General features: G+C 46.9%; 2 protein-coding genes across 9 annotated transcripts in view; one reads left to right on the top strand and one right to left on the bottom strand.

Moving 5' to 3' along the window:
- Positions 1–326: 326 nt before the first annotated feature.
- Positions 327–16,829, top strand: DDX11 (DEAD/H-box helicase 11). Of its 3 annotated transcripts, none has more exons than XM_039708097.1 (26): positions 327–507; positions 598–822; positions 1,273–1,359; positions 2,740–2,897; positions 4,006–4,054; positions 4,595–4,702; positions 5,240–5,327; positions 5,787–5,989; positions 6,602–6,754; positions 6,857–6,903; positions 7,682–7,761; positions 8,918–8,962; positions 9,080–9,147; positions 9,512–9,550; positions 10,012–10,135; positions 10,628–10,762; positions 11,225–11,337; positions 11,660–11,732; positions 12,099–12,202; positions 12,764–12,913; positions 14,797–14,865; positions 15,034–15,134; positions 15,541–15,625; positions 16,176–16,251; positions 16,407–16,561; positions 16,688–16,829. In XM_039708097.1, the coding sequence occupies exons 1-26, from the start codon at positions 361–363 to the stop codon at positions 16,715–16,717; spliced, it is 2,712 nt and encodes a 903-aa protein (XP_039564031.1). In that variant the 5' UTR covers positions 327–360; the 3' UTR covers positions 16,718–16,829. The 3 variants fall into 3 exon arrangements, 2 of the variants coding, with proteins under 2 accessions (XP_039564031.1, XP_039564030.1); XM_039708096.1 differs by having other exon boundaries at positions 10,625–10,762; XR_005627354.1 differs by lacking the exons at positions 15,541–15,625; positions 16,176–16,251; positions 16,407–16,561; positions 16,688–16,829 and adding an exon at positions 14,169–14,243 and having other exon boundaries at positions 10,625–10,762; positions 15,034–15,099.
- Positions 16,830–16,958: 129 nt separating this feature from the next.
- The window catches only part of WASHC1 (WASH complex subunit 1), a 37,311-nt gene continuing 36,010 nt past the window's right edge, over positions 16,959–18,259 (bottom strand). For all 6 annotated transcript variants that reach the window (XM_039708102.1, XM_039708100.1, XM_039708101.1 and 3 more), the window contains exon 11: positions 16,959–18,128. In XM_039708102.1, the coding sequence (XP_039564036.1) occupies positions 17,977–18,128 (152 nt within the window). In that variant the 3' untranslated portion in view covers positions 16,959–17,976. The remainder of the gene's footprint in view (positions 18,129–18,259) is intronic.

Genomic DNA, 18,259 nt, shown 5'->3' with positions numbered 1-18,259 from the left:
CTTCTTTAGGTCGCTGTTGTTTCCAGAGTATTATCATACACAGTTCGGCATTTAAGGACTGAGTATTATCATACACAGTTCGGCATTTAAGGACTGAGTATTATATAAACCCCTTCTATATGGCAGTGTGTCATTACTGTGCGTTTCCTTCCTAAATAAAACTTTTTTTTTCCCCTCTGTAATCTAATTTTCTATCCCTGCGTGTGCTGGGAAGGAACGGGGAAGGGGGCTGAGCAGCGGGCCGGGTTCGGCAGCTCGGGAAGGGCGGGTCTGCGCGTGCAGGGCAGCGCGGGCGGCTCTTCCGCCGCGTCACGGGAAGGGGCGGCCGCGGCCGCGGCGCCCGGTTCGAAGCGGGGCGGGATGGAGAGCGGGGAGGCGGCGCGTTCCGTGCCGGGCCGGTTCCCGTTCCCCTACACTCCGTACCGCATCCAGGAGCAGTTCATGGAGGCGCTGTACGGCGTGCTGGAGGCCGGCCGCGTTGGCATCTTCGAGAGCCCCACGGGCACGGTGAGGCGGCGGGGCCGAGCCGCGGCTGGGGCCGAGCGGGGCCGCGGCGGTGGCGGCAGCGCTGCTCACCGTGCCGGCTCTCCGTGACAGGGAAAATCGCTGAGCCTCATCTGCGGGGCGCTGTCGTGGCTCCGGGACTGCGAGGAGAAGCGGCGGCAGGAGGAGGCGCAGCTGCTGGCGCTCGGGGCCGGCGGGCAGGACGCGCCGAGCCCGCAGCAGGCACGGCCGGGCAGCGCGGACACGGCCGGGCAGCCGGACTGGGTCACGGCCTTCGTGCAGAAGAAAGAGGAGCGGGACATGGTGGACAGGCTGAAGGTGCGGAAGCGCTGCTGTGTGAAATAACGAGGAAAGGATCGGGAGGGCTGATGTCATTAGTCACAGAATGGCTGGGGCTGGAAGGGACCCGTGGGGATCACCTGGAACAGCCTCTGCTCGAGCAGAGTTCCTCAAGCGCGGTACCCAGTGCCCAGCGGCTTTTTAGCATCTCCCGGGAAGGGAACTGCGCCCCTTCTCTGGGCAAACTGTTCCTGTATCCTGGATGGTGAGTGGAGAACGCTTGAGGCAAATTTGGTGGTGTTGTGTCTTTGCCCAAGACAGGAAACTATAGCTTTGAGCAGAGTACACTCAGTAGGCGAGCACTCCGGGGGAAGGGCACCCGGTACCGGCAATTTTGTTTCCATTGGTCTTTTTTCTATGCGCAGAGCATAAGTAGTGATACCAGGACTAAATCCACTTCATCCTGCCCACACTCTCCCATTTTTGTAGGAAGAGCAGATCAGAAGGAAAAAGCGAGAAGATCGTCTTGAGAAAATTCGGCACAACGTGCAGTTAAAATACGCAGCAAAGAGGAAGGTGAGTTATTCCACAGAGATCAAAACTTGCTGGTTTGGTTACCTTCAGTGTTGTTCATATTTGCTTATGTGTGACTTCACACTGACTTTTCCAACCCACCTGTTTGAGGAGTTCTTTGGGTGAGGTTTTTGAAATTGGTCATCTGAAATTATTTGGTAAATTTTCTTTTAAAAGTACAGATGTGAAAAACAATTTGTGCATCAATAATTTCCTGTGACAGTTTTTGTGTGTGGGCAGAAATTATGTGCGTTCTGATTGCCTTCTGGCTTTCTGCTTTTCTTTTAAAAGCTTTAATTCTCAGAGGCTTTTTTTGGCAAGATCTCTGTTTTATGAACATGTTTGAAAAGTCCGTGCTTCTGGAACAAAAATGATATTAAAGTTCATAAGTATATATTTCCTCTCATTCAGGTGCATGAACTGGCCTCAGTGCTCTTGATGGTTTTTGATAATATGAGTTATACTTCCCAGAAATACTCAGTTCAGGTCCCCAAATAGATTTATTAGGCTGCCAGGCTATTGATTTCTAGTGTGCTCTATCTGAAATACTGTGTAATGTTTTGGTCAACTCCTGTCAAAATGATATGACAGAAATAGTAAAGAATGGCAAATAAAAACCAAATGGAACAAAGAACTTCTCTCTTAAAAGAAGATGAAGAGCATGTGACATGAGAAGCATGATGAAAAGCAAGAAAGTAACTGAGAGAAATATTACAGAGATTTAGAAAAGTGACTGATTCATCTTTTCTGTAGTGCTTACTAACTGCATTGTTTGTAAAATTCCATTATAATAAAATGCTCATTGACATTGGAAGATACTGTTTTGAGATGGAAAAAAATGAACTTTCCTTTGTCATGACACAAAAGTTAATCAGAAAACTGTTCTTCGCAGTTCAATTGAATTTTTGTAGAAAGATAGACTTGTGTTAGAGTAACAGTCATACAACTGCAGAAAAAACAGCAAGAGAAATCTTGTTCCAAACCAGATGCTGAGCTGATTCTAGCTTTGAGTTAAATGTGCAGAGAGTGTTTGATTATGTCTTTACAAGTTTGTTTGTTCAGGTTTATTTACACACTGTTTCCTCTCAGGCAGACATCTTTTATGGGCCACTTTAAGTAACTAATAGTGGATTACATGAACATTTCATTGAGGGTCTTTTAGTTCAGCAGGCCTTTTGCAGAGAAGGTCCTTTATGTTTCCTCTTCATAACCATTTGTGTGGGCAAGTCTTTGGTTGTTGGTAGCAGCTGCCTTCTGTAGGGCTGAACAGCTTCAGCCTTCTGTGAGGGACTGTGCTGAGTTCTGACCTGTTCATGCCATAAAGCAACCCCTGTGCTACTCTCTTTTTATGTGGGAAACACTGTGCCTTTGTATTCCTTCCAGAGATGTGAGGAGGATGAGGCAAAGCGCCTTCTTCAGCTCAGCAAGGAGGCTCTTTCACAGGGAGCTGGAGAGGGTGCTCTAGACCAGCTGGATCACAATGAGGAGGAGCTGATTCTTGCTGAATATGAGAGTGATGATGAAAAGAAAGTGGTATCTGGGTAAGGACAGGGACTGAGGGGATTCCATGTGAAGGAAACATTTTCTGTCTAATTTTTGTCTTGCCCTCATTAAAGAAGTTGTGCAGATTTTATTTAAAAGTGTTTCTCACCTTTTCAAACAGTGTAAGGTGGTGGTTGTTCTGGGGTTTATTTAATTGGTTGTTTGAAGGGGATTTTTGTTTTGATTTTTTTAAACTTTTGTTAGATTGATCTGAGTGACTTGAAGTGCTTTCTGAGAAAGTGCATCTTAAAATGTGTAGCAGTGTCCTGCCTTTATCCATGGCCAGCTTCCCAAAGAGTGCCTCTGGGTGCTGAGTGAATGACTCAAGATAAAATTCCTTGCATTAGAAAGCAGAATGGAACTCAGGGCACCACAGGAAGCTGTCAGTTCTGCAGATCAGCACTGGCATCTTTTGATACTCTAAAGGCAGAGATGTTCACATTTCTGAAGACAGAGCTTTGGCATGAAAATCCCATGCACACTTTTCTCTCTCATGCATTTGCTTTATGCAGAAAGCCAGAAGCCATACTTCAGCACAAAAAAAATCAAACAATTTAAATGACAAATTTACTAATTAGTGTCTAGACATATCCTTCTGCCTTAAAAATTGAAGAACATTTAACTACTTTTTTATATGTATGTAGTCTATCAAACATTGAACTGCTGTTGCCTTTGAGGAGCTCAATGGTAGCTGAATGCTTTCCTGAAGCCCTTCTTTATACCATATCTGGAGGTAAATTGCTTCTAATAAGAAAGCTTTACAAAAATAAATAAATGAGGTCACCAAAGAATAGTATAGCACTGATTAGCTTATGCCTGAGGCTTAGAAGCCCCTGAATCAAAAGAAAAAAAAATCTTGAACTTGGAAAAAAGGCACAGCCGAGGAGAGATTTTTCCTTTAAAGAGAAAGGCTTGACTTGATTATGCACACTTGCACTGTTCTTAAAAACTTACATTTTCTTTTACCACCTGAGATGAGTTCTGAGGCTCTTTTTGAGATGACTTAATCATCTCTCTTGAGACACCAGTCTTGTGGTGGAGCATCATTTGATTCTTGCTGTCGGTGGTCTGCTGAAAGGAAACTGTTTAAATTTTCTCTTTTCTTAGGCTGGAAGAAGATGATGATGACGATTTGGAAGAGGAGCATGTGACTAAGGTGAGATGAGGAAATTAAATAGTGCCACTTCATAAAATAGTGTAGGAGTGAGCAGAATTATGGCTTCCTTGCACCTTTCCAACAGTCAGGGTGTACAGAAGGATTTAGGAACTGGCTTCCAAAACCTGCCAGGTTTGTTGATAAGGACAGCTAGTTCTGCTGTGCTCATCTCCTTCTGGACTACACTGCCTGGCTAAGCAGCTTGCTGTGCTAGCACTGCTTAGTTTTTGCTGTGGCTTGCTGTAAAAGCACACAGCAATAAATATTTTTTTATTACTCTCCCATGGTGAGTCCCTGTTTTATAGAGATATTGGAAAATTAAATGGAAACAAAAGCAAATGCAGAGGAGAAATCAAAGATGGGGCTTTTGGCCTCAGCAGTTTTAAGGTGACACTCAAACATGTGCTTTTCCTTGTGCTTTTGAATGCTTGAGCAAGGTGAGACTTGTTGAAGTGCTTGGCTGCTTCCTTGTAGGATTGGTCATAGGTAGGGATTGGCTTCTGTATTCCTCTGTCTTCCTTTTGTTCTTCCTCACTGCAGATCTACTACTGCAGCCGCACTCACTCCCAGCTGTCCCAGTTTGTGCATGAGGTGCAGAAAAGTCCTTTTGGCAAAGACACACGTCTGGTGTCCTTGGGATCCAGGCAGGTACGTGGTGGTGTTCTCAGGCACCCAGAACACATTGCCAGGGGCTGTGTGGATCTGGTGCCACAGAAGTCACCTTGGGGATGGGCTGAGTCTCCTGTTGAAAAACTAAGGCAGCCATGGGTCGCAACACAGATCTGTGTGATGTACGTTTTTCTGTGAACTCTGTTTTGGTCTTTTACCCTTTGGTGTAAATACAAGAATATGTTTTACCTTTTCTAATATGGGGTATTACAGGAGTCTGAGTCGCTGAGAAGGTGCTCTTCTTAGTAAACTAGTACTTCTGGCAGCATTTTTCAAAGCTGTTGTGTAGCAGTGAGCCCTCTTTTTCTCTTTTTTTTTTCCCTCCTAAGTTTCTGTGAGTTTTGAGCATGCTTGTAGCAGTTAGTATGTACAATGTCTAACTGGTAGACTTTTCATTTTTGGAATCTGGCCTGAAATTGATTTAAAGAAAATCTTTAATTTTACAGCAGGGGGTGCTCATGGGGGCACTCAGCTGTGAACTGACTCCCTTCCTCTTCCTCTCTTTGGACGTGCCAGAATCTGTGCGTGAATGAGGACGTGCGACGCCTGGGCGCTCTCCAGCTCATCAATGACCGCTGCATGGAGATGCAAAAGAACAAACATGGTAAGAATGCCCCCAGCCTGGGGAAGCAATTCCTAAAAAAGGTGTCATGAAAGTGTGGAGACAGTCGACACTGCCAGTCAGTTCTAGCAGGAGGGGTAGAAGCTTGAAAATGACAGGCTGGAGGAACAGGAATCCTTGGTGCTTTTCTTGATCTCCAGGCTATGCTGAGATCAGGATAAATTTTCTGAGTGTCTTAAGCTGGTCAGGACTTCTGCACAGAAAGATACTTGTGTTAACTCAATGCTAGAAATGTTGGAAGATGTCACATGCTAAATCTAACTGGCAAGAGTAGTGTCCGCTGTGGGGATGGAAATGTTACTGCTGAATAATTTAAAGATAGGTGATAGGTCAGGAATACACAGAACAAAGCTTGCTTTGAAATTCATGAGGTTCTGCAAAGTGGTTATTCTAGGCTGTTGTGTGTGTTGCTCATAGCTTTCTTTTGATTTCTGCTGTTAGAAAAGAAGAGCAGTGAGGACAATGAGGGGAAGAAGAGACGTGTGAGTCGCACCGTGTGCCCATTTTATTCCTTTGAGCAAATGCAGTTTCTCCGTGATGAAGTTCTGGTGGAAGTGAAGGATATTGAGCAATTGGTGTCCTTGGGAAGGGAGACTAAAGCCTGCCCATATTATGGGAGTCGATTTGCTATTCCTGCTGCTCAGGTAAGGCTTAACAGTTTTAGTGGCATTAATGCCAGGCACTCTACGAATGAACTGATGGCCTGCTCTCTCTAGTACTGTTACTTAGATTGGGGGAGTCTGTAAATCAACCTGTGATTCTGTCTGCTGAAGTTTTGCTCAGAAAGCAAAGGAAAATGACAATTTCCATAAGAATTCATAAGGATGCTGTATGTCTCAGCATTTTGAAATACTTGAGCAGTTCAGCAAGTGTGAGGCAATATTGACATACAGATGTACTCTTAGATTTTACACCACTCTTCTTTCTTGCTGGGTTCTCTCTGAAGACATGCTTTCAGTTCTCCAGAGGAGATCTAGAAGGTAACCTGAGCCCATATGCAATTGTAGCATAATCATTTCTCTTGAGCTTACATCCCAGTGCCCCTCTCAAGCATGTGCTCCTGGTTTTGTTCTTACTTTTCCCATAAGAGTAAGTCACTTGGCTGAATTCTGCATTGGCTGAATTTGGCATGTGCTGAATTTGCTGCATTGGTTGAATTCAGCCCTCTGATACGGGCTGTTAATGAATGGTTGTAGAATGCCTTAAGTTTGTAAGGATGAGAGCTGGAATCAGGGCATTGTGTGCCTCTCCTGTAGCTGGTGGTGCTGCCCTATCAGATGCTTTTGCATGAGCCTACCAGGAACGCTGCCGGGATCAAGCTGAAGGACCAGGTTGTGATCATTGACGAGGCCCACAACCTCATAGACACCATCACCTGCATCCACAGTGCCGAGGTCAGCGGCTCTCAGGTGAGTCACAGCCTGGCCTGCTGATGGAGAGGGGGGTCTGCTTCCCACAGTGCTATTTCTTCTCTCCTTTATAACAACAGCTTCTGCTTTCTGTTTCTGTAGCTGTGCTGTGCCCACTCCCAGCTGTCGCAGTACATGGAGCGATACAGGTGAGGATCTTGGGGAAAAACAGCTCAGCAGAGGCAAGGTCTGTGGATGCCTTGGTCCCATGGTTGCAGGGTCTTTCTTGCTTTTCCCCAGTGGAAAGTAACTGCACTAAGAGTTCTGCAGATGAAAAGACACTTGCTTCATTATCTCTGTCTAGAATCCATCTAAGTCAGACTCCTGGGGCTGTTATTAAGCAGCGAGAAGGGGATACCCTGAGGATTCTGTTTTCCCCTTATACACTCAGTTCCTTTCCCAATATCTCCCTCTAATCACTTCTACTTTGTGATGCAGAGTTTCTAAAGATTCAGTCTTTCATGTCTCTCCCTCTCCTTTAGTCTTTCATTGTGCTGACAGGCATTATGGTAGAAGCAGGAAGCTCTGAGGAGAAGGAAGCTGTATGTGGGTTTTGGCTCTGCACCTTGCTATCCCTGCAGTGGCTGATTGTTGTGTTCAATGATAATAACTCTAAATGTTTGGAGCATTATTGCAATAGGATCTTGAGGTATCAGTGCCATTGTGATAAATCAACTAATTAATATGCAAAGAGAAGTGCAACGGTAGGAACAGTGGGGGGAGCAAGGGTAAATGCTTTGGGATCACCTTGGGCAGGATATCCAGATGACTGTGTCCTGTCACAAACAGGGAGAGTGAACATAGAAGAAATCTTACTTCCTGACTCTCCAAAATGAAGAAAAATTCATGTACTTGTTTCTGCAGCTCATCTGCTTCGCTTAGTCCCTGAAGAGGTTTTGGGGCCTCATTGCATCTCATTTTTCATAGGAAACGTTTGAAGGCAAAGAACTTGATGTACATTAAGCAGATCCTGTATTTATTGGAGCAGTTTGTGGCTATGCTGGGAGGTAAGCAAACCTTTTGTGTCTCCAGGGATACTGATACACTTTGAGCTAGTTGGTACTTCCTCAGGACACTGTCCCCCTTCCTCCTCTGCAGGGATTGCAGGGAAGTGTTGCTTATGGATAGGCTCAGATGCCAGTACTTTATTTCACAGACTGGTTTGTACATGGGGAAGCTGATTGAGGTCTACTGGAACCCTTTTCTATGTTTCACTAGCTTAGGAGCAGCAGATGACATTGTAAGTTGGTAGAGGCAGTTTCCTTTTCTGTGTGGTTTTGAGATCCAGTTGAAGTGGGGATGATGTAAGATGCTAAGTGAGGAATACAACAGATGTATAACAGATGTATAACAGTGTAGCACAAGAACTGCATGAAATAAATCTCTAGGTCATCTGGCAGCAAGGCCTTTAGGTGTGTCAGCATGCATCTGCAGAATGAATCTTTCTTGAGTGGTGCCTTTCCTTTATGAGAAAATATTTTGCTTTGATTTTAAGTCCACAGGAGTTTGCAAGGCTTGCTCCTTTTCTCCAGTGATCTGTTTCCTAGACCTTAGTGTGTCTTGAGGAGGGCACATCCTAACTTCATATAGAACTTCCTCCCTTCCAGGGGAAATGCAGCCCTTTGGGGCAGGGGCTGCAAAAGTGAGATGTGAGGTTGGTGTTAAAGTCTAGGACATAAAATACAGTGAGTGGCAGTAATTAATCCTGTTCTGGCTGTTGGGCTCTGGGCATGTAGGTGTCCTTAGGTTTTTCCCCTCCTCCCAGTTGCCTGCCAACCTCTGTGCTTCCCAGCTTCCTGGTGCTGCACTGAGGAGGAATTAGGGATGTGTTGCAGTCCCTTCACTTTGTTTTTGCAGCATGATGACCACATAGGGGTGAGAGCATTTCTGATCACCCACCCTACCTGCTGCTTCCTGCCACAGAAGGAATGTAGGTGGTGTTCCTTAGGATGGAGCAGCACGCTTGTTCTACAATGTAAGGCTACTCTAGGGCAAATTAAAACTGAGTGGGAGCTGCTGTTTTGTCTGTATAGCTACATTTTGCAGATGTGTAGTTACTTCTTGGTTTTTTTGTGCACTGTACCCATCAAGCTCAGTCTTTAGTTCCCTGCTGAATTTTGAGATAGATTCAAGCCTTCCTTGAATTGGTTTCATACTTTGCAGGTAATGTGAACCAGAATCCTGGATGTCAGGCAGTTTCCCAAACAGGTAAGACTGAACTCCTGGGGTATGGAGCTATCAGTCAGGGACATGGGTGTGGGCAGTAAGAGGTGCAGGCCCAGCAGCAGCCAATAATTTCTTTTCCCCTTCTCTCTCTTCTTTCAGGGACAGTACTAAAATCCATCAATGACTTTCTATTTCAGAGCCAGATTGACAATATCAACCTCTTCAAGGTAAGGCAAACGTTGTCTGTTAGGGCACAGGTGGTGGTGACTTGTTTATTGTGTGAAAGCTGCAAGTAGAGCCAAAGCCCATGCTTTCTAGCTGTCTGTAAGGCAAAGCTACACTGTAAGGGCTGTGGATGCAGACATTTTGCTACTCCAGTAACCTACTCCAAACCCAGCACCTTAACACTGTGTGCTTCCACTCTGGAATGCTGTTGTAATAAACTCTTGTCTGGCTGGTGATGCCCACGAAGAGCTGTGCACCTCTCCCCAGAGCACAGCAAGTGACAGCCTTGCTGGACAGGGATCAAGGGCAGCAGGATGGGAGAAGGGGTGCTGAATGCCAGTTCATTTTCCTGCCTTCCTCCAACAGGTTCAGCGGTACTGTGAGAAGAGCCTTATCAGCAGGAAGGTATGTGCCCTGAGGGTTCATGGTCAGCAGTGTTCCAATGCTGTTTCACACCTGCAGTTTGAGATGGAAGGGGCAGCAGCTGGGTGGGAGTCTTGTCTTCTCCATCCTGTTCTGCAAACCAACTGGTTCCTATAAAAAGTACTAGATGGGCAGATTAACTCTTGTTTATCCAGAAAAGAAAAATACAATGTGGTTTACCATGGTATTCCAGAGGGTGCCAATTCTGTGCTGCTTGGCCTCAAATTTGCCAGCCAAGTAGGCTGCATTGCACTGGAAGAACAGACATCAGAAACTTCTTTTGCTTTTGATTCGGTGGGTGTAGGAAGGTAATGGGAGTTGATACATTCTGATTAGGCTGGTTTGTGAACACCTAATGAGAAACTTAATTTGTGGCAGGCCAGCAAACCTGCTTTTATCTTCTCTGATTCCTGCTGTTGGTCTTTCTGGCTTTTGTTTGGCAGCTTTTTGGGTTTATGGAGCGATATGGGAGCCCTGCCTCAGCTGTGAAAACCAACAAGGAGAACCAGAAGCTGGCTGGTTTGCAGGACTTTCTTCTGACCCTTCAGCAGGGATCTGAAAAGGAGGGTGAGTTCAGGCATCGTCTCTTTGTGCATCTGTGGGCAGAGTGAGGATGTGGAACCCTCATTTCTGCATGAGGAAAGGGGGGAGGCAGAGGTGCAGAATGAGAGACTGAAGAAGGTGTCCTGCATGGGTGCTTTTTAACAGGTCTCACTAGTTGACCTAGGCAACTGTACATTGGATTAGTGAGGTCCCTTTCAAGCTGAATGATGTAATTCCATGTTCACACCACATGCACTCAAGCTTTGCACTTCTGTGACCTGCTTGCTCTGGGACCTGAGTAGTAGCTCTGCTTAGTGGTGCCAGCCACAAAAATCAGATTTTTTTTTTTTTTTTTTTATTTAGCAACGAGACAGAATTTGGATTTTCCCATTTAATGGGTATTTATTCTCTGCCTGCCAGGTATTGTGCTCCTGTAGAGCATGTTTTGTGCTTAACCCCTGTCTTTAGAAGTGTGGCCTAAGTTGCCTGCCTCTCCTTTTCTTTTTGGGCCAGCAGCTAACCCCCAGAGCTCTCCTGTGCAGGCTGAGCACGAGCAGCTCCGAACTGCCTCTCCACTGATGCAGATTGAAGGATTTCTCTCAGCCCTCACAAATGCCAACCAAGATGGCAGAGTCATTCTCAACAGGCAAGGTACTGGGAAGGGTGAGCTGGGGAGAAGTGGCATGAGTCAGTCACAAGAGGGTGCTTCACTGCCACTGAGGGAGGAGATACAAGAGTCTGTGGGAAACCTGCATTTGTGCCATCTGTGATGTAGGCTGGCAGCCTTGGTCTGTCTGAGCATGCTTATGACCCCAAGGGAATTTTTAACCAAGGGCATTGGGGCCAGGGTTTGCAGAGGTCTGCTCCCACTTTGGATATCAAGTTTTATCCTGCAATTTACTGTGCCTGTTGTACAGCTCCAGGGGGATTAGGAAGCAGAAGGTAACTTCCAGGTTGGCATTACCTGCTGCTGCCTCTGTCTGTGATGAACAGTATGTCTTTACTTTGAGAGGTGGGTTACCTGCCAGAGTACCCAGGTCAGGAGGGAGAATCTCTCGTATCCCTGAGTATTGTCACAGCTAGCTCCTGAATTTTCTTCTCTCCTTTTCCCAGGCACAGTTGGTCAGAGCAGCCTCAAATTCCTCTTGCTGAATCCAGCTGTCCACTTTGCCAAGGTTGTGGAAGAATGCCGTGCTGTCATCATTGCCGGAGGCACCATGCAGCCGGTGAGGGAACAAGGGTGCTGTGCTGGGGTCCCGGGAGGTCGGTGGTGTATCTGCAAGCCGGGGTGGAAAGAGAGCAGCCAGGCTGAGCCCGTGGTAGGTTGGAACTCGCACGGGGAGCAGTGTGAGGATCGCTCTGCAGGGCCAGGGATCCCAAGGGAGCACGCCCCGAAGGCTTTGCGGGCAGTCGGTGCCGCTGTGTGCGGGCAGAGGGCGCTGCCGCTCCTCCGCCGGCCCGGGCTGCCCTTGGTCGGCAGGGCTGGTGCTGCTGGTGTAGAGATTTTGGGCCACTGGTGCTTTACTTGTCTTTGTTTTGTGATCTTAGGTGTCTGATTTCCGAGAGCAGCTGCTGTGCTGTGCTGGTGTGGACCCTGCCCGTATCGTGGAGTTTTCCTGTGGTGAGCGTGCCGGGCTGGCAGAGAGGGCTCAGCAGCTGCAAGGGCTGCAGTTTGCCTTTAGCACTATTCTGTCAGCACTCAAAGCAATGTGGCATCTTTCCTAAAAATCCGGGCAGCAAAGGGGTGTGAGCTCCCTTTCACTCTGAGCTTCCCCTGTGGTCTTGACTGGTATTAGCAGGCAGTGTGCCATGCCTTCCTCCCAGGGGCTGAGGGGATGGCAGTTAGAACAGCTGAGTGACTTAGGCACTTTGGCTTAGCCAGGCAAATGTTTGCCTCTGTCACTAGAATGCAATTCAAGTTCTTCAGCTCATGGGGTTTGTGCCAACAGCAGTGATGTTGACTCTCCCTACTTGTTTTTGTCCCCAGGACATGTGATTCCTCCAGAAAATATTTTACCCATCATCCTCTGCAGTGGTCCTTCCAACCAGCAGCTGGAATTCACTTACCAGACCAGAGACCTGCCTCAGATGGTCAGTTTGTCCTTTGTTCCCTTCCTTGGGATCTCTTTTTTGCTTCACACTCTTTTATTTCAGAGCAGGGTACACTCTGTGTTTAAGAGGGGGGGCTGAGCAAAAGCCGTGACAAAGGAAATCCCAAACCACAAAAGCAGCTGCAGGTGTTTTGGGGCATTGGGGCATCTTCCTTCTTCCTGTGGGAGGCCAGTGAGCACCCAAGGCTAGACACTAGGTCTGCTCTGCCCTTGCTGACTCTCAGGCAGATGTGCTAACCAGCTCTCAATATCTGTTCTGATGGGACAGCTTCCATCCACTGAGGCAAACCTTCCTTTCCTGAATGACCACGGCTCCACAGCCATACAGAAACCCTGGGCTAGGGAAGAAGGCCGAGCAGTGAAGAGCTTTTTAGTGAAGCCCAGCTCCATGGGAGTTCTCACAGACCTGGCATATTTCCCACATTTTTTCCTCCCCTAAGGCATGTCATCAGGAAGGTGTGATCCTGGGATTGAGCAGAGAATTGGAGCAGCATTATCTGGGGCTCCTGTCAGCTGCAACGTGCTCTAATCTCTCCTGCAGATGGACGAGACAGGTCGAATCCTGTGCAACCTGTGCAATGTGATCCCGGGAGGTGTGGTGTGCTTCTTCCCCTCCTACGAGTACGAGAAGCAGGTGTACGGACACTGGGAGAAGACAGGGCTGCTCTCCCGCCTGGCAGCCAAGAAGAAGGTGATTGTGCAGCCAGGGCAGTCAGTACTTTCCATGGAGGTGTCAAAACCCAAACAATTCCATATGCATTATGGACCTCGCTCCGAGTTGTTCCCATGGTCTGTGCAGCAGAGCAGAAGGGATGTTTATCCAGCTAATCCCTCCAGTAATGAATAAATCACACTTCCTGGGTGGCTGAGCACTGAGCTGCAATCCAGATGAGATGGATTGCAGCTATACATTCTTGAAATGCACACTCTGTGTAGTGGCCATGGGGGCAGACAGTCTTTGCTATCCATAGCCACCAGGCTTGTTCTCTTGTGGCTGGGAGGGGCTGTTCAGGTTGAGCTCCTGCAGGGAATTTGTTTTTCCCAGGCTCATCTCTGTGTCCCCTGAGCACAGACCAGCACAGCCAAGGGCTTGGCAGAGTGAGACAACAGTGCAGTTCATAAGACAAATAGCATTTTGCTATCTGCCAGAAGTAGAAATGAGAACTGGGAGACTACCAATGGTGACTCCTGTTGAAGGAGCAATGAGAAACATTAAATAGGGAGATCACTGCACATTATGAAGTCTTTGCAATGACTCTCACAGGTATTTGAAAGCTGGGTATTGTAAGTCAGGCAGTTCAGGTTGCAGTGCAGGGATCTTGGATCATGTGCCAGGGGAAAGAAAAAGTACATATACTCTGGCTGTGACCTGTGTGTACCAAAAGCTAAACTTACCACAGTCCCAGATATTTCACAGCCCTGGTGATTTTTGGCATTCTGGCACATGGGGCAGTCTGTAGGTTTTTGGGTGGAAGCATTGTGCTTTATTTTTTCTGTGTTTGTAGTTACCACTCTGAGTGCCTTTCAGGTGTGTCCTGTCAGGGTCCCAATGCTCTGCCTGGTTCCTCCAAGGCTTTGGGCCACACAGTTTGTTCCAAATTTCACCTCTGAATTGTTCTTGTTTTGCCTTTGCAGTCTCCAGCAAATTGAATATGCATTAGCAAGGCAATTGGGTGTAAGTGCAGCAAGTGAGACTTTCAGCTGCCCACACACAAGATCAAATCTTAGCAGGGCAAGATTCAAGGCTTTCCTGAGGTTGCTGTGGTGAGATCACACTGAGATTATATACAAATCACAGAGGGAAAGTTAATTTAAATAGCTACTTTTCAATAAGTTAGTTTTGCCGTATATTTGTAATTGCCAGTTATTTTTCTACTGAAAGACTGATTTTGACTGGTAAAATTTTATATTACTTCTTGCTAACCAAAGGAAAACACATTCTGTAGGTTCTTTACAGTTACAGAGAAGAAAGGTGTTGGACCTCTCGATTACTAGGAAAACTACTTGTATTTTAGGCCAAGGTACAGCAGCTATAAAATACAGCTTAATTAACTGCAGAGGTTTTCAGTAACTAATTAGGTGTGCTAGAATAACATAAAGATATACTACTTTATTTATGCTTTGCATGAAAAGCTGATTTATTTACTGGGCTAGGGGAGCCCCTGCTTGGAATTAATTGATGATTCAAATTGTTTGGTCCTGTCCCTATCCTCCAAGATCTTGCAGCTGTAGAGTCTCCTGACCCCACAGAGTTTTGATTCATAGGTGCAAGAGGTGCACAGTGCTTTTTTGCCTCTCAGCTCTTGGACTCTTGCAGTATTGAACAAGTCTCCCAAAGCTGAAAGGGAATGTTGGAGGGGCAGGAGCAGCTGCTGCTCCCTTCAGAGCCCAGCTGGAAAGAGCTGTAGTGCATTTTCAGGGTGGAGGAAAGGTACTGGTTAAGTTATTTTTCAGGCAATTTTCCCTTCCATGACCTCAGTTCCATATGTTGCTTAATGGCATGAGGGTAAAATGATTTGCTTTCTTTAAACTGTTTGCTTCCTGTTGCTGTAACTGATGAACTGTGCCTGACAGATCTTTCAGGAGCCTAAGAAAGCCAACCAGGTGGAGCAGGTGCTAGTGGAATATGCCAAATGCATAAAGGTAAGCTGAGCAGGCAGTCTGGTGGGAGTGTGGCCCAGTGGGTATGGGAATGCTGCAAAGGAGGGCACTTTCAACAGGGAAAGAGGGCTGTAGCCTAGGTGTGGGACTGTTTCTGAAGCACAGAAATCTTCCCTGCTCTGGTTTAAGTTGCTGGTCCCTCTCCTGCAGCGCTGCAGCCAGACAGGAGGACAGATGACAGGGGCCCTGCTGCTTTCTGTAGTTGGAGGCAAAATGAGTGAAGGTATAAATTTCTCCGATGACCTGGGAAGGTAAGGTGACTGCTCCTGGAATGCCAGCTCTGGCTTGTGGTGTAGTGACTCCAGGCATGATGGGCACATCGGTACTTGCACAGATAGAAAATCCTGGGGAACGTGTCTTAGCTGATGCTTAAAGCAACAGGAGGGGCTGCTGGGTGGTGTAAAACCTGCCTGTCCAGGCCACTCTTCCTGTGAATAATGCAGTTAGGCTTGCTGTGCTAGATAATCCCTTGTTCTGGCACCCTGAATCCCTCTGCAGCTCTGTTCAGCATGTGCTTGTCAGACTGCTGTGCTTTATTGCTGCCTTTGGTTTGCAGAGCTGGCTGTCTTTCAGGGGTGCAGTGACCTCTAATTTATCAGTCTATTGGCAAAGTGCCCTAGGATGAGACATTAAGAATAATGCAGTCCTCCCTTGCAGGTGTGTGATTATGGTGGGAATGCCTTACCCCAACATTAGATCTCCAGAACTGCAGGAAAAAATGACTTGGCTTGACAAAACAATGGTAAGAGCCACTTACACCTCTGTCTCTTTCAATTCTGCTTTATAGTACTAACTTCCCAGCACACGAGTCCCAGAGCTGCCTTCAGAGGTTTTATTTTCCTTGAGATTGCCCTCATTTCCCAGACAGTGTGGTACTGTCCTGGACAGATGGCCCTAAACACAGAGAAGTTTGGTGGAGGGAGATGCCACCAGCATTTGCTGGCAGCTCTGAGCTCCAAGGGGAGCAAGGACCCTTCAACCCAGAGGGGGTGGCAGGGTGGTAGAAGCTGCTTGCCAGGATAATTTGTCCCTTCTCCTTGCTCACTGGAGGTGCTGTTCCTGGGGACCAGATTTCTGCCTTCAAGGGCACCTTGGGCTGGCTCTTTGTGCACGCTCAACGCAGTTTTCTGACTGCAGCCTTCCTTCAGTTCCTCCTTACTCTCCACTTGGGGTCTGCCTGGCTACCCGCTCACCCTGCAGGGGTAAAAGTATTTACCTCACTTTGTCAGTAAGATTCCCCAATTTGATTTACATCTGCCTTGTGTTCACACTTGCCTATTTCTTCTTTCCAGCCCAGAGCTGGTGGCCAGGCACCGAGCAGAGTGCTGATTGAAAACCTGTGCATGAAGGCAGTAAACCAGTCAATAGGTAATTCATCCTTCCTTGGACAGGCTGGGGGATATGAAACACACTGAAGGAGGAGGGTAGGAAAAAGAATGCATTACAGATGATGGGAACATGATCTTCCTTGTCTGAGAACAAGCAATTGACTGGGCCATTCTTTGTTTTTATCCTGTGTACAGGCAGAGCCATTCGCCATCAGAAGGACTTTGCAAGCATCCTGCTCCTGGATCACAGGTACACACGCCCTGCCATCTTCAACAAACTGCCCCAGTGGATCAGGGAGAGGACCCAGGTGAAACCTGCCTTTGGATCAGCGTTTGCTGAGATAAGAAAGGTCAGAACTTGTTGTATCTTATGTCCTGCTACCAACATTGTTCCCCATTGTCCTCATCTGGACCTTTTCAGAGCCTTCCCTTAGCGTAAGGCCAAGGACAAACTGCCTGGTTTTGTGTGTTCCCAGTTCCATCGAGGCAAGCTGGATGCTTTGTGATGTGGAGCAGAGAACAGATGGTATTCATCATTATGACTTACACCTCTGAAGACTAGGTAAAGTAACACAAGTTGCTGCTTTTCTGTACCATGGACTTTGTAAAATCTCTGCCTTCTGCCTCCTTTGTGGATATTTGCTGTTCAGTATTTGTGCTATGATGGTGAGATAGCCTTCAGCACCAGTCAGGAGGGAAACTGGTTGTAGGTCTGAGGCAGGTGAAGAGAGTAGCAGCAGGCACCTACTTGTTTACAGCTATTAAGGTTTTATTTAAATTGATTAAATACTTTTATTAAAAACACTCAAGTATGGCGAGTATTATTTAAGTACACTTAAGTATGGGGAGTAATTATTTTGACTGAACACATACGTTTTTTTCCCATCAACCACCAAGTGAAGGAGGCCTGACTGACCAATCATTGAGCCATCATTGAGCTTTTCACAGGAATTGTGAACTAGCAGGCCACTAATTTATGTCATATTGGAGTAACACAGAGTGGTAATGGAGCAGCTGTGGGTAACATTTTTTCTCACCCTCTTTCTACCTTGCTTCAAGCAGCCAATAGATTGAAGCAGTTCATTCTTACAAGGGGAATCAAGATATGGCCACGATACAGCACTTCTCCTTTGATCATGTTTAAGCACAGGATTGCTCTGCTCTTTTTAACCCCTAAGTTTCTGAATTCAAAGTAAATTCTTAAATTTAACTTTCCTGGGGGTCTTTCCAGGGTTATGGGTCAGTGCTGGAGGGCAGCAGTAACACCAGGGACAGCCACATAATCCCTCAGCTGTTCCCAGCTGCCTCTGTCATCCTGAGCAAGTCTCATCCCAGGAGCCTTGTTTGCTTCTTTTCCAGTTTCAGCAGCTGGATGCTACCTCTCCAGGCTCTTCACAAGGAAGAAAGTACTTATGGCACAGAGCTGTTACCAGCTCCCTGTATGTTAATTAGCCCCACAGGGAAAGAAACAGCTGCCTCTGAGAAACTTCCATTGTGAGTCACCTGCCCCTTGAGTAGGTCCAAACCCTGTGGTCTGCACAAGTTTTGCCTTCAGGGAGGGGAGCACCTGCTTCTAGCAGCTGGTGCCCTCCAGCCTGTGGTGCTGGGCTGTAAGGCTGGACAGCTGGTCTTTTCCTGTACACACTCTTAATTAATGACACTTCCCACTTTTACCAAAGTGAAGGCAGTAAGGACCTGCTTCCTTCAACTTCATGGAAATTTTTCAGACAGCAGTATTTTCACACTAGAACTCAATGGATCCCATCTATGACTCCCAGTCATCCTCATCCTCCTCACCTACAGGCTGCTGTGGGGGTGGGAGGGGTGGTATTGAGTCTGACATCCGAGCAAAGGCACCAGCAGGACTGCCCGGAGCATCGGTGTTCCCAGAGGCTCCTGGTCCTTTCCCTGAAATACCTGTGAGAGAAGGAAATCACAGGTGAGTGACACCTGGGGACTACAGACCAAAGAGATTCAGCAAAGGGGAGGGGGAAAGCCATGCTCTCACCACCCAGGTAACCAGAACAGCCAACATGTTTGATGCTGCC

Source organism: Passer montanus, unplaced genomic scaffold, assembly GCF_014805655.1.
Source record: "Passer montanus isolate IOZ18808 unplaced genomic scaffold, ASM1480565v1 scaffold20, whole genome shotgun sequence".
Classification (NCBI taxonomy): Eukaryota; Metazoa; Chordata; class Aves; order Passeriformes; family Passeridae; genus Passer; species Passer montanus.
This window is presented reverse-complemented; position numbering and strand designations above follow the sequence as displayed.